A 14,916-nucleotide genomic window follows, 5' to 3' on the forward strand; every position below is an offset into this window, starting at 1 on the left:
AACGACAGGTAACTAAACACTAACGCACCTATCACGAGGAACTCGCAGAAATCCGATAACCGATGATACGTTAGAAGCCTGAATGAGTACCTATACCTACCTACGAATGACGTCACCAACGACTCTCCGGCTGACGACAGACGACTCATTATTGCTCACATGAAATCGATGTGTGCGCCTGTCATAAAGAAACATGACAACACACAAGAGGCGAATCGATGAATGAGTCCGGTGCAAATTTAATGTATCAATTTCGTGATTGAAATAATTCAAATATCGATAGCTATAGTTCATTCAAAATGGAAGAATAAAATGATGAAATTGAATGTAACCTTTGACTTTAAGGTCCTTAATTAGTTGCTACATACATATTCAGTAAAAGAAAGTTAGTGAATCAGCTTAATTAGGAAAAGAAATCTGCAACAACGAGAATGCATGAAGTAGGTTAATCCTAAACGGCAGCGTTTTGTCCAAACGAAAACTAGAAACATGTCTAAGGGAAATATGATACCACACTATAGGTGGCTGTTTTGTAGCATTATATATCAGTATCATTAGACTGAGTCTATTTGGGGTCATTTTTCATGATTGTATGCCACTACAGTGTAACAAAAAAATTTATCGTTCAAGAACATTCTTTCTTATTTTTTTTTCATCAAAAAATGCATATCCACATGGACTAAATAACTCAATTTGAGTACTTTTTCGGTTGTAAATATTGAACACATTTGTCGATTTGTTGTCGTTATTCCAAACCCCGTCTTAACCCTCATCTGTATTAGATTTCATTACCCTAATCAGCACTAGGAGTGTAAATTTGACACTCCAAGCTAAAATCGTCATAACTGTTTTCATATCTAGCTGATTAAAATGAGTTTTATCACTAACAACCTTGTAATGTCAGTAAAATATGTTTAGAACATTATATATAGCTAAAACTTTAAGTTTTCACGTTATTCAGCATGAAAGAAAGCTTTTTTACAAAAGCTCTACCACCGCTCAAACAGTTTTTACTAGCAATCTAATTAAAAGTAGGTTTTTCAGACCACTTTTTGGAACTTTTTGTGACCATTTCATTAAAAATAAATTTAAAAAATATTTTTTGGCTTCATGATGTAGACATCAACTTCAGCTTTCATATGCATAAGCCAAATATTTTTTTGGACGTAAATATATCAATTACAGCAGTTTTCCTGAGGAATGTTTTTCGGATTTTTTTCTTTCATGCTGAATAACGAGAAAATTAGAAGCTTTAGCTATATATAATGTTCTAAACATATTTTACTGACATTACAAGGTTTCTATTGATATAAGTTTTATATGAAATTCAAAATAATTCAAACGACTTAAATAGATTTTACTTTTGGAGTGTCAAAATGACACCCTAAGTCGGAAAAGGGAGTTTTTTTTTGTCCAGGCTTCCAGGGTTCGTCCATAAATAATGTAAAGATGTAATATTAAAGAACTTTTGAATTCATTTAGGGTACTCGAAGAAATTTTTGTTTTTTGAAGCTACTGAAAAAAGTTACAAGCCTTGCAATAGTGTAAAAATGACACTCTAATGCGGATGAGGGTTAAAAATGTACGGGAGTTGAGGGTAACAACAGCCATTGTGCCATTTTACGCTGCGTGCGGAGGGTTGAGTAGGCTCTGGCTTGATACGACGCGAAAAATTTATCTCGTGTCAAAAATTTTAAAATTTGAATAGTGTTTTGAAATTTTATAATCTACAAGTGCAGTTTTGAATTAGTTTTGAGTGTTATCCTTGAGAATTACCGGTTTCTTCTAATTGTTTGGCTCCCTGATTCGGATTCGGCGAAGATTTCTCGGAATACTCTTTGCTGGAACTGTGCCTGAAAGGGGCTGGTTCTGCGCCCTCCGGACTGTCCCTGGGTCCTATTTCTTTGCGACCGACGGGATGTTTAAGATAAGTGGTATTTCTTAATTATATTTCCGGATAATTACTCTGTAAATGATACTAGTTACATGTAAATTGAAAGTGAACTTGCTTAGTAACAATTTGAATGTCCGACAAGAACTTTTTTTTTATACCGATAATGCCAAACAAATTATTTATTTGATCATTTAATTTCTTTTTACTTTGAGTTGTTCTTTAAAGGTAACTAATTTTATGTTACTTCATCAAGATTACCTCAACCTTATTGAGCGTTAAGTATCAGCAGCAAGATGAACGACCTCATTTCTCTAGCAATCGTACATCAGAGTTCATTACAATTGAATTTTTTTCATATTTCTAAAAGAGTTTATCAGATGTTATGGGGAAAGTATTTTTTTTTAATTTGACTGTTATAAATTGAAACTTAACAAAGCATTCAAAGAAAAAGTTTCAAATATTTATTTAGTACCAAATAAAGTGAAAGGTATGAATAGTCATCAGACATACAGAATAACAGACAAAATAATACTTAAAGTTTGATGTTTGTAATGAATTGAATAATGTAGGAATCAGGAATTGTGCGGGGTCAGTACTTCATGTTATTTGAAATATTGATAGCACGGTTAATATATTTGAAAACTGTGGTCTTCATTTGTGCGTTTTTTTAACGGTTTTTTCGGAATAAACGGAAAAATTTTATTTTGCATAATTTTTTTGGTTGTTGTTTTTTTATCATTAGAGCTGTTAAGAAAATGCTCTATGATCCAGAAACAAACTTTGTGGTGTTTTCAACCATACTTCAAGTCTTTTTAAAGTAGTTTTGATATTTTTTGTATTAAAATCAAACGTTTATTGCTTAAGTAGGGAAAAACTATGAAATGGAAGCATGATTAAATGTGATAGACACTATGCATTAAAATTTTCACTCGAAATAAGAAACAATAAGAAACAAGAATTTTTAGAGTCCCTTCATAGTTAATTTTTGCCACTTTTTAACTTAACATACTCAAGCCTTTTAATGAACTGAAAGCTTTCAATAGGAAATAATAGGAGTTAGGAAAATAATTTTTAAGGTTCACCGTAACACTAGTCAAAAGTGTCCCAAAAAAATTCCTTCAACCCCTCTCCCAACAAAAATTGTTTTGCTAGGATGCAGAGGTAACCTCGGTCCTAAAGCACAAAATAGATCTTTCATCCTTTTCTCTTTCTTCCAATCTATCTATTGACTACTAGGACGTGGCCGGCGCCGTTATTGACGTTAAAAGAGAGAGCATCAGTTTTGTGCAGTGTGAATGAGCTGCTAATCCCAAGCACCATTCATTTGACCTCTGATCAAAATTGATGGCCTCGGTCAATCACGGAGTAGCAACCATTGGCAATGTGGAACTTGTTCTACTGAGCCACGCCAGCGATCGTGGACCTCGAAGTGATTGTTATCATATTATGTTTTTGGAACAAGCAATGCATACATTTTCTACAACCATGCACTTCGGGTTTTACGGTTTAAGGTGGATGTGAGTAGTTAATCAAGCTAAGCTAAGCTAATATTAAAGAATTTTTGAATTCATTTAGGGTACTCGAAGAAATTTTTGTTTTTTGAAGCTACTGAAAAAAGTTACAAGCCTTCAAACTTGCAATAGTGTCAAAATGGCACTCTAATGCGGATGAGGGTTAAAAATGTACGGGAGTTGAGGGTAACAACAGCCATTGCTCCATTTTACGCTGCGTGCGATGGCGCAAATAGCCCTCATTCAATCCATCTTCAGATCATCTTCCAATTCCAGAACTCAATTATCTATGTGAATTAGCTCTGCGAAGTAATTTCACCTCCCCGTGGTGCAGAGTGGAAACGTGTCTCCATTACTGCAGATGTTCGGCCGAGAAAACTACACGCACCCTCTCCTCCCCACCTTATGAAAACCCTTGCAAACGAACTTGGGCTATGACCATGGAATCTCTATCGAAAACTGACTCCATTTGGCCAACGTGTGATGCTGATCGTGCCGATGATTCTAGTAGGTTAAATTACGTCGTTAAATTACGTCAGTTTCTAATGGTAGCCTGTGGGGCACCAGGACACACCACACAGTATTCCAGTCCTTGCTGCGCTAAGCAGGTCACTGACGCAGTGGACCATATACTTACCTCGCTACTCATGGGATCAACATTGAATCTTTATAAAAAAAAACGCGTAAGGATAATATGGAGGCGGTGAAGGAGGATTGTCCCAGTCCGTTTGGAAGGAGCAGACTAAGGCGCTCGCCGGTTAGGCAACACGCCGACCCGGTGAGGACGTCTGTAGATGGGGAGAGAGCGAAGATCCTTTCGCCCAAGTCCAGCAGGCAGTCGAGGACTCTAAACTCTAAACTCTAAAGCTTCACGGAACTTCAGGACCCTGAAGCTCCTGCTGAACTAGTGGTGGCTATGGCAGGTATGCAGGACCTTGTGGAATGAGTTAGAAAGAAGTCTAACATCCACAATTAACACACGACGTATTACAGGACATGACACTTAACGTTCTTACAAACGGAGTCCGTTTGTAAGAACGTTAAGTGTCGTGTCCTGTAATACGTCGTGTGTTAATTGTGTAGTTAAGTTCTAACGTTGGCACAAATCCGCTTGAAAATGAGTGAAGTCTAACATCCACAAGGAGGTACGTGCGGAAACGACTCGGCCGAATAAGACCAGTGAACGTGTCCAGACCGATGGCGAAGCCGAGTTTGTAGGAAACGACAAAAGGATAAGAGGTTCTCTCGGGGAGACGAGAACTGGAGCCTCCAAAAAGCAAGCTCAGGATCCTAAGGTCCGGAAGGAACCGAGTGATAACGAGGTAAAGGGGGGAGGCCAAGTTTCCGAAGCGAAAACTGGGTGACAGACAGTTGAGCCCAAAAGGAAAAAGGCCACAGCCAAAGCCAAACCCACGTCCATGCCCAAATCCAACTTGGCTCAACCGTCAAAAGCGCGAAGTATAGCGTGCCCACTCAGGAGATATTTGGCGGACGGCGAAAATCTGTGCTCTGAGCACCACGTTTACTGTCAAGATTAAAAATCAAGACGAGATAGTCAGGATGCGCTTAAAGATCTTTGTAAGATCCAAACGGATCACGTTTCGATCGGGATGCGGGAAGGTCCTCCCATATCTGGAACACAGGTGCACCTTCGCGGGGATAGAAGCGGTTCAGCTTAACCTCAACCACTGTGGCCGATGGCATTTGGGGAAAAATTGGACGTGGCGTTAGTGGCAGACCCGTATCGCAGGACCTCGAATGGCAATAGTTGGGTAACCGATAGAGCCAAACTGGCCGCGATATGAGTTACAGGAAGATATCCCATACAAGAGATGGTGTCGGCTTGAGAGGAAGGCTTCGTGATAGCCAAAGTCAACGGGATCTTCGTCTGTATCTGCTACGGCCTCTCAAGGTGGTTTCTGGAGAGATTCGACGTCATGATGGACAAAATCGTTGAAGGTCTCACGGGCAGAAGCCCCGTTGTCATAGGTGGGAACTTCAACGCGTGGGCCGTAGAATGGGGTAGTCACCTTACAAACCCCAAGGGTCAGTTTCAACTGGAATCCCTAGCAAGGCTGAGCGTAGACCTGGGGAATGTAAGCGATACAAGGACCCACCACAGGAATGGAAGCGAGTCCGGGTAGGGCTTACTGGAGGGTAAGCGACGAGTTCGCCGATAGCGTTCACTTTGCGTTTCGTTACCGTGTGGCAACAGTAAGCGGGCAGGTAAAAGAGGTACGACAAAAGGAGAACGCCTCTGGAAGACAACACAATTTGTCGTAGTGTTAAATTGGGAGTGGATCTTGAAAAACCTGTCTGGGAAAACCTGACTCATACTCTCATACGCATGTGACACTCGGCAACCCGTCTACTGTTGGATGACGGAAATCGCTGACCTGCGCACTAGCTACCTCGGGCTAGGCGATATCTGCAGAATCGGCGATTTCTGCAGAATCTCCTGATTTTATTCAAAAGTCTGGGGTTCCACAAGGCAGCAATTTGGGCCCTCTGTTGTTTACAATGTTAATTTGCTTTTTATTGGCTGTGGAGTTCTCCTATATGCAGACGACCTTAAAATATTTTTGGTCATAAACAGTTTAGCTGATTGTTACGAGTTACAAGGCTTTCTGGACATGGTTCCGAACTGGTGTGCTGATAATTTACTGGTTTTAAGCGTTGCTAAGTGTTGCTAAGGTCGGAGGAAACATCCATTCATATATGAATACAGCATACTGGGTGAGTCACTGCAACGCAACCCATTACTCTGTGGTACTCAAGAATTATACGCCTGAGTACAGAGTTCACCGATCCCGTCTGCCTGTATTATGGGCTTTGTATTGATGCCTGGTTCGATCAATATTGGAATCTGCAAATCTGGTATGGTGGCCGTCTGAGGCTTTGTGGGTTGCGCGTTTCGAAGCAATTCAACGGCGATTTATGTGGTAAGCTTTCCGTGAACTACTTGGGAAAACCCGTTAAATCTACCGCCCTATCCACAACGATGTGCTCTGCTTGGACTCCATAGGCTGGCGGATCGTCATTAATGTTCTTTGCAGAGATCATTTGAAATGAAATTGACTGCTGTTGGCTACTTTCCCGTTGTATCATTTATGCTCCAGAACGAGCCTTTCGAGACTGGCTCTCATTGGAACCATGAAGTACGCGCTAAGGCAGTAACGACCCCCATCGTTCCGCAAAAATATGCTTCCTCCGTTTTTATACCCTATTTGATTTTAATGTGTCCATTGCAGCTTTGCAACAACAGAATGAGCATAGCATGAGTGAACAATTAAGAAACTAGCCAGCGATATATATAATCCTAGCTTAAAGTTTTATTCATTCAGACGCCCACCTTTGTCAGATGTTATCAAGATAATAAACAAAAAAACAAATATGCAGAGAGCGAGAGATTTTTTGTTTCGATTATAGTCGCTTTACCATCTTTGTGGCATTCGCGACTTTATCAACGTTCCAGTTGGCGGACAAATATTGAAAAACTTATCCGGTACAACTGTGTTCGATATTTACTCTTGGGCTCGAACTCGCGGACATCGGCTCAGCAGAGAGCGAGAGAGGAGCGAAGAGTGCCCTACGCAACTGCGTGGTCTGCCCTCTGCAGGGCAAGCAAGGCACGTTTCAGGCAACTCTGCGAGGACGTCAACGATAATCTCTGGGGCGACGCTTACAGGATTGTCATGGCCAAGACGCGGAAACGTGCCCAAACTGCGTGAAATAGTCAACAAGTTGTTTCCACAGCATGAGGAAGTCACATGGCTAGGGGTCCCATTTGACTGAGATACGCGTGAGGAGGAGCAGATTTCGCTGGAAGAACTGCGTGACATTGCTAGTTCCTTCCAGTTGAGTAAAGCTCCGGGTCCGGATGGCATCCCTAACGTACCCAGACAACCAGAAGTCGTATTTTATTTTACAGATTACATCGTATAGAATGTTATTTATACTCATTTTCGTATATCTGCACCTACAATGTGCTGTCCATGCATATTCTTTATCGTATTTAAAAGCATTGCATGATTTTATTACGACAAGAAGAGAGACTCGTATTTATGTACATATGAACTCGACCTTTGTGTACGACAATTCGCAAAAAATCCGTGAAACGACCGATATACGGTGATCAGCCGTGACTGAGAGATTTTGTCGTGCTATGCATAAAAAAATTCGAAATAAAAAACGTATATAACTGCATTGATTCGTAATAATGTGCATGCAATCGTATACCTTTGCAAATAAATTCGCATGTCTGATTTTCGTAAAACGTATTTGCTGGCAATCGTAAAAGAATACAAAAAAGTTCAATAACATCGTTTATGATAATGGGACATCGATGATTGGAATCGAATTAAAGGAGGCTTCAAAATGTTGGTCTATTTTTAGATCATCGATGACGTGTTCTACGATTTAAAAGATTTAAGTTATAGAAATTTTGCTTTTGGTTTAATGCCTTTGAAGCAAATCCCCTTGAATTTATATATTCCAGATAGCGTCGAGGAACCATCATGAGCTGCTGATCGTATGGTCAGGGGATCAAGTCCAGGTACTAACAATAAAATCAGCAATCAAGAAAATAATAAATTTTTACAATATAAACTTGAATTTGACAGCAAAAAACGCATTTTTTTTAAATAATCTTATTTTTATTATTTTTATGGATGAATAAACTGATTGGTTTAAAGTATAAAAAAAATTATAATCTTATTTTTATTCAACTGACGGAAAATGAGAGCCCTGCACTCAAGTCGCAAAAAACGACCAAATTTGTCGTCAAACTTTCCATATTGTTACGAAAAATGTCGTATATTACAACCTCAATCATCTATATGATGATGTAAATTGTCATAGTATATTCCAAAAAGAATCAGGGTAGTCGTGAATGATGCGCATGGCAAGTCGTGCAAATCGTAATTTAATACAATCCAAATCAAGAATATGTTTTCTAATGTACCTATATGGCCTCCAAAATGATACGTATATACTAGTTTTGCTACATTATATACGATATGTTTACAGGTATATTTGCATATATATTTGCGTTGCAAATTCGAAATACTCACCAAATGGTTGTCTGGGTAGCAGTGAAGGCCGCGTTCATGAAACACCCTGAAATGTTCCAGACATCACTGCAACAGTATGTGAATGAGAAGGTCTTCCCAGACGTGTTAAAGCGGTAGCGATTGGTGCTCCTGACAAAACCGGGTAAGCCACCTGATGACCCATCACTGCTGCTGGATACTGCTGGAAAAGTCCTAGAGATGGTGATCCAGAGCAGCTCTACACCGGAGGTGCGAACGGCCTATCCGATAAACAGTTTGGTTTTCAGAAAGGCCGCAGAACGGTGGATGCCATTCGCCTTCAACAGCGTCAGTTGGGCAGCAATTGCGTCGTCGCTTCTTCGTTTGAGGATTTCGGCATATGGTAGGATGGTGGAGTGTTGGTTCCGTAATCGCCAACTACAGTACATATATTACCAGTGAGGGACTGGAAACAGTGAGTGCCTCGGCAGGGGTTCCACAAGGATCGATATTTGGCCCGGTATTGTGGAACATCGTTTACGATCAACTGCTGACACTACGTCTCCCCAAGGGAGGGAGACTTGTGGGATTCGCCGACGACGTGGTTATCCTGGCATCGGGCCTATCAACCGGAGAGGTCCAGCTAGAGCTTGCGTCTAGCTCACCACAAGACCGAGATGGTGCTGATCACCAACCTGATCACCAGCACAATCACGGAAGAATTGCAGCTGAACCGTGTGCAATCGAATCCAAGCGTGCGATCAAGTACCTGGGGGTGATGATCGATGACCAGCTGAGCTTCATGGCCCACGTTGACTACGCCTGCAAAAGAGGGGCAATGGCGACAGCAGCCCTCTCAACGTTTCAAAGTAAGTCGCGCCCGTCATAGCAACCACTCCCGCAGGATTTCTTACCACCAAGGCATGGCCGATTGAGAAACTACCAAGCTAGAATCCCGTCACGACCACCCCGAATGGTATCTCCGCTTCCTTTTGCTACAGGAAAGATCATAACTGGGTACGTGAGACCTTTTAAGTCCCACCACACGTATGAGTCCAGATTAAGGTTATACCGCGCCCTAAGATCGCATTGCTCTTGAATTGGAGTGTCATACGAGGCCCAAGACCTTCCATTAGCTTGTCAAATTTGGGTGACCATCTCGTTCTCTCCGTTCATCATCTTTCCTGATTCTTATCAGATCGCGCATGATTTGCGAGATTTCGTTGAATATAGCACGCCACGACTGTTCGTCGCGACACATTTCATTCACAACGTTTTCAGCGTTCAAATTTTAAAGTTGTTGATGCCTAGAAATGAACCTGGGACAGACAAGGTTCATTTCTAGGCGTCAACATGAGCTCTGCAGCGTGCAGCGGCTGATGAACCCGTGAGTTATCAGCGCATACCGAACGGTGTCCTCGGTAGCTGCTGATCTTGTGGCGGGGGTCATATCGATATCGGTCTTGCAGAGGAAGATATTTTCTGGTACAAGCACAGGCACATGCCCGATGTATGGAAAATTGCCACAGAGGCCTCGATGTCCAGCTGGCAGTACCAGAGGGGCAGCTCGGCCAGTTGACATGCTTGCCGCCTACGAACCCGACACGACAGCCGACAACATCGTGCGGAGGATGTGTGAGGATTCCATTTCTTGGCGCGTGGTCAGCAACGGTTCACCCGGATCATGACTGGCCTGCAGAGGAGTTGGAACCAGCATCAGTCCGCAACCGGTGTAGAGACTCCTTCGTCGGGAAGCATCTGAGTAGTGTGCGTCCGAACCTAGCAGTAAAGCATTCAAAGATAAAACTTTACCTTCTGCGTATGCCGAGCTGTTAGGTACGTCGTGAATGTTGTATAGGATACTTCCACCACTGCGGAGTATCCGAGTAGAACGCGCTCGCTACAACGGAAGCTGCGGGGATAAGACTGTACCTTCTTCGCAGTCGAACTCGTAGAGGGAAGAGTATTCACGCCGCGGAATACTCTCGGGTAGAGAGACTTCACGTCGACGGTGAGTGAGTCACTCGAGTCGGTGTAGGATGACGTCTTCGCAGGGAATCATCCGAGTAGTTTCGCAAAGCTCCGGACTCGGATTTTTCGTAAGCGTGACAGGCGCGTATCCAGGATAAGCTGCTCTCGAACGGCACACGGACGGGCAAAGAGGAAAGGGCCTCGAGCCAAACCAAGCATAGCCAAGATCTCGAGTCGTTGTCGAGTCGACGCGGTGGCTCGCCGTGCCTTGGAATGCAATCCGTAAAAAGTATTTACCACCTGGGTGATCAAGTACTAAAAAAGAACTCAATCTCTGTCTTGGTTTATATTCATCGAAAGTTTTTTTTTTTCAATGCAAATTTACTTATCTCAGTATCAACTTATCTTTGTAGTTTAGAAAGGAGTTCATGGCTTAATAGATAATTGGTAAGGCGAGAAGGGATAGTCGAGGGATGGATTTGAATCTCCAATAAGATGCTTTAATTAACTTGGATGTTTGTTGTCAATAAATAGTATTTTTTTAAACAGAGTTCTATTCGAAATAAATGATCCCATCAAATATGAGTTTAATAATTAAAACCCTATTGATTGAGCCATTTTCAAACGATCCGTGAAACGATGATTAACCTACTTAACGATTTTGCGCTTTGTCTTCGGGGGTGCAAATAGCTTTCGAGATTGTTATCACTGTAAATGCTTATCACGATTATCTCTGGAGGAACCTTTAGCCCAGTGAACAAATCTGACCCATCAAAAGTCACATTCCAAAATTTATTTATTTAGGTAGTTTTTTTAAAGGATTGTCTCATATTTAAAATATGAAAATTGTTTCCAAAAATGAGATAACGTAGACATCACCGCACTAATAGAAAGTTCTTAATAACATTTTAAAAAAACAAAAAAAACAAAATTTAGTGAGAGAAAGTTGAAACCACTTCAAACTACACATCGGTATCTTCATCAGTCGTTGTTGAGTGGTTCCTTTCAGTATGCCAGCTGTTTCGATTACAATTTCATTGATTAGACGGTTTCTGTTCATTTGGATTGATCGATTTATTCTGTGAATTCCGTTGCTAGTTGAGGAAGAATTTTTGAAAAATGAGTTCAAAAGTTTTAGCAATCTTGTTAACAATTTTAAGCGTCGCAAAACCAATATTTTCTGCAGGTGAGTATTTCGAGGGAAATTTTAAACGTGTTTTTTCAAGTTACGAGAATGGTGAATAACATCATAATTTGTTTCAGACTGCCAATCAGACACTTATAAATTTACCTCTTACGTGAATCCGCAAGAACTTAATCTAACAACACCAGGAGAAACCGTGTTTTTGAAATTTAATGTTACTAACACCAAATCCGTCGAGAAAAAGGACAAAAATAGCTATTTGGACGTTGTCGTACAAAACGATGAGCTTATTTTCAAAACCAGCAAGCAGTTTGAGGACTACGAAAAAAATGAAGTCGATGCACGAATTTTTCTGCATTTGAAATTCGTTTGCAATGATGGAGAAATCACCGGGACTTTTTACCAGAATGTTTTGTTGGCGAACAATCATGCGCCCAAATTTACGATGGAAACATATCAGGCTGTCGTACCCTTGCCACTGCCCAAAGGATTTGATCTGACGCCTTTTGTGGATGAAGGACGAGGAGTCGTGGTCGAGGATTACGATCTGATCAACAATACAGTGAACTTCGAGATCAGTCTGAACGATTTCATTCGGGTGGAAATGGTTAAGTTAAGTACGAAAAAGTTTCAAGCTGTTCTTAAACTTAAAGAACAAGTTCTTCGATTGAAGGAGGACCTAGAAGTCGAGGTAACGGGAACTGACGAGGGTATTCCGCCGAAAAGTGGAAAAGCTAAGGTAGTGATCAAACCGGACCTAACGATCGAGTATTACGATCCACCGATGTTTAAAAATACCTTCTTCCGAGGGGATTACAATGTTGCTGGGAATTTCTTCGATTGTGAATTGATTCCGGCTACAGTACACGAGGAAGTGCAATTCAGTGTGATTGGTGAGGATAAGCAGTTTTTCGAGATAAGCGTCCCGAGCGACAAGAGTATGGCAACTGTGAGTTTGAAAGATAATTTTGAGCCTACCGAAGATGTGTACTTTCTGACGGTGATTGTTGAAGCAAAACGTGGGGAACTACAGAAAGCGGAAGCAGTCATTTTGATCGACCTTAAGAGAACTTCGGCCAATGTTACGGAGGAACGAGAACCTATCGAAACAGTTTTAAGTGTATTTGAACTTGAAGAAGAGAAGGAACATTTGAATGTTTTCCCGGCATTTGTTGGTGAAAGATTCTATGAAATCGTTAGTGTTACGCCCAACGTTTCGGAAGAAATTTTCAAGGTTAACAGAAGCTCAGGTTGGATTGTTTCTTCGGATTTCGATCGGGAGGATCCTGATCTATTCAAGGATGTAGAAAATCCTCAGTTTCAGTTAGTTTTGAAACTTTCTGAAAGTTATCAGACTATGAAGAAAAACGAAGAACCTAATTTTTTCGACATCCCGTACTCTGAAGACACCACCTATCTTCAAATTATTGTAGAGGACATCAACGACAACAAGCCGATCTTCACATTTCCAAAAGCGGAACAAGTATTCGCTTTTCCGGTTCCACGCTTAGCTGAGCGTCTTCTTTTATCGAATCTTCTCCGGGTCAGCGCCTATGACAAAGACGCGGGACTCAACGCTCTCATCAGATATTCTCTCTCGTCAAACGATCATTTTCTCATCGATCCGCGAACCGGAATCATTAGACCTCTACCGGACGCTCTCAACGATGAAGCTGGTATCGATCTAGAAGTTCACGCTACCGATCGCAATGGTTCAACCGATGGTCTCACAACTAATTTGAGTATTCGCATTGAACCTGCACTTCACTACCAGTTGTCGCTTCTGGAACTGCAAAACATGGCTTACGACCATTTGGAATCTACGATTTATGACCTAGAGCAGGCTACCGGTGTCCGTCTTCAGGTGCTCAATAAAGATTGTAGAGGAGTGGGGATATCAGGCACCAGACAAGTGGAAAACTTAGTGCGACTTTTGGTCGTTGCATTTGATTCTAACAACACCCTGCTATCTACGGAAAATTTTAAAGCTGTTTTACCCAATAGCGATGCCTTCACGGTAACATCGATCGAAGCCATCCTACAGGACAATCCGGAGAGTGAGCACTGTCAAGCCTACGGATACGTGGTGGTAATAGCGGTTTTTGTGGTGCTGTTCATTGCTGCCGCAGCCCTTGCCGTGTTTTTGTGGGCCAAACTGAAGGGAGCTATGGCTGAAATGGTGGCGTTGATGCCACCGACCGGTGGTCCGTCGATGCCGAAAGTGCTGTCGTCGGAGGAACTGATAGAAACCCAAGTAGAACGTGGTTGCTCGACGCCACCAGCCACAAAACTGATGAGAAGCACCGATGGAGTTGCAGCCGATTGTAAGTAACCTCATTGAAGCATAATATCTGCATGAATGAAAAAGCTTAAGGAAGCACACGGAAATGGACTAGGGCATAGCTTAGAACATTGAACTTGGACCTGGACTTTTAACCTGGATCCTGGACCTGGATCTGGACCTGGACCTTTCACCTAGGACCTTGGACCTGGACCTCAGACCTGGACTTTGGACTTTGGGATTTGGACCTCTGACTTGGACCCTAGACCTTGGACCTTGGACCTTGGACCTTGGACCTTGGACCTTGGACCTTGGACCTTGGACCTTGGACCTTGGACCTTGGACCTTGGACCTTGGACCTTGGACCTTGGACCTTGGACCTTGGACCTCGGACCTCGGACCTTGGTCCTTGGGGACATGAACATAAGACCTGGACCTTGGACCTGGACCTTGGACCTGGACCTTGGACCTGGACCTTGGACCTACAACGACTAGGACTAGGACTAGGACAAAGACTAGCACTTGCACGAAGTACTTCTTGACCTTCACTCTATTTTTTCTTTTCTAGATACCCCAGCTGATAACGTTCACCGTCGTCACCGACTGGCAACAAACTTATCGGACCTGCTGATGATTGAAGAACACGAAACGGAATCTATCGATAGCACGGATTCGAATCTTTTCGATTCGGAAACTAACCTTCCCCGTAAGTCGATTCGTTTCAACGAAGGTGTCGAGAGGATCGAAATAAAGCGACAAAATTCAGATGTATGAAACATAGATTTTAATAAATAAATTTACAGCATTGAGTTAATAAAAAAAAACCACCTAAAACCGCTCATTGAATACTTCATTGCCGTCTTCCAATTCTTCCCGAGAATCACTCCCCACGACTTCTATCCGCTCGACCAGTTCGTTGAAGGTGACACTTTTCGGCTCGGATATGTAGGACCCATCGTTGTCTAGCGACAGGACATCTCGGGAGGAAATCGTGCCGTACTCATCCACCCGTTCGAGACGATCATCCAGGGATCGTGCCAACCGATCCATCGTCGGGACCTGGTAGGTGTCTTCAGATTCTACGA

General features: G+C 42.2%; 2 protein-coding genes across 2 annotated transcripts in view; one reads left to right on the forward strand and one right to left on the reverse strand.

Annotated features, from left to right (window-relative positions):
- The first annotated feature begins 11,406 nt into the window (after nt 1-11,406).
- Nucleotides 11,407-14,754, forward strand: LOC129757548 (protocadherin gamma-A4-like). The gene is made up of 3 exons (XM_055754817.1): nt 11,407-11,592; nt 11,670-13,874; nt 14,400-14,754. Exons 1-3 carry the CDS (start codon nt 11,526-11,528, stop codon nt 14,603-14,605), a joined length of 2,478 nt encoding a protein of 825 aa, XP_055610792.1. The 5' UTR covers nt 11,407-11,525; the 3' UTR covers nt 14,606-14,754.
- Nucleotides 14,593-14,916, reverse strand: part of LOC129757547 (protocadherin Fat 3-like) — a 28,921-nt gene continuing 28,597 nt past the window's right edge. Inside the window, exon 9 of the mRNA XM_055754816.1 lies at nt 14,593-14,910. Within this exon, the coding sequence (XP_055610791.1) occupies nt 14,660-14,910 (251 nt within the window). The 3' untranslated portion in view covers nt 14,593-14,659. The remainder of the gene's footprint in view (nt 14,911-14,916) is intronic.

The sequence above is a fragment of the Uranotaenia lowii genome, chromosome 3 (assembly GCF_029784155.1).
Source record: "Uranotaenia lowii strain MFRU-FL chromosome 3, ASM2978415v1, whole genome shotgun sequence".
Taxonomy (NCBI): Eukaryota; Metazoa; Arthropoda; class Insecta; order Diptera; family Culicidae; genus Uranotaenia; species Uranotaenia lowii.

What these genes read in the sequence shown, in the direction of transcription:
- LOC129757548 (XM_055754817.1), top strand. Translation starts at nt 11,526, where the DNA reads ATGAGTTCAAAAGTTTTAGCAATCTTGTTAACAATTTTAAGCGTCGCA. An exon ending in AAAACCAATATTTTCTGCAG is followed by an intron (nt 11,593 to 11,669) that starts GTGAGTATTTCG and finishes AATTTGTTTCAG; the next exon opens with ACTGCCAATCAGACACTTAT. An exon ending in CGATGGAGTTGCAGCCGATT is followed by an intron (nt 13,875 to 14,399) that starts GTAAGTAACCTC and finishes TTTCTTTTCTAG; the next exon opens with ATACCCCAGCTGATAACGTT.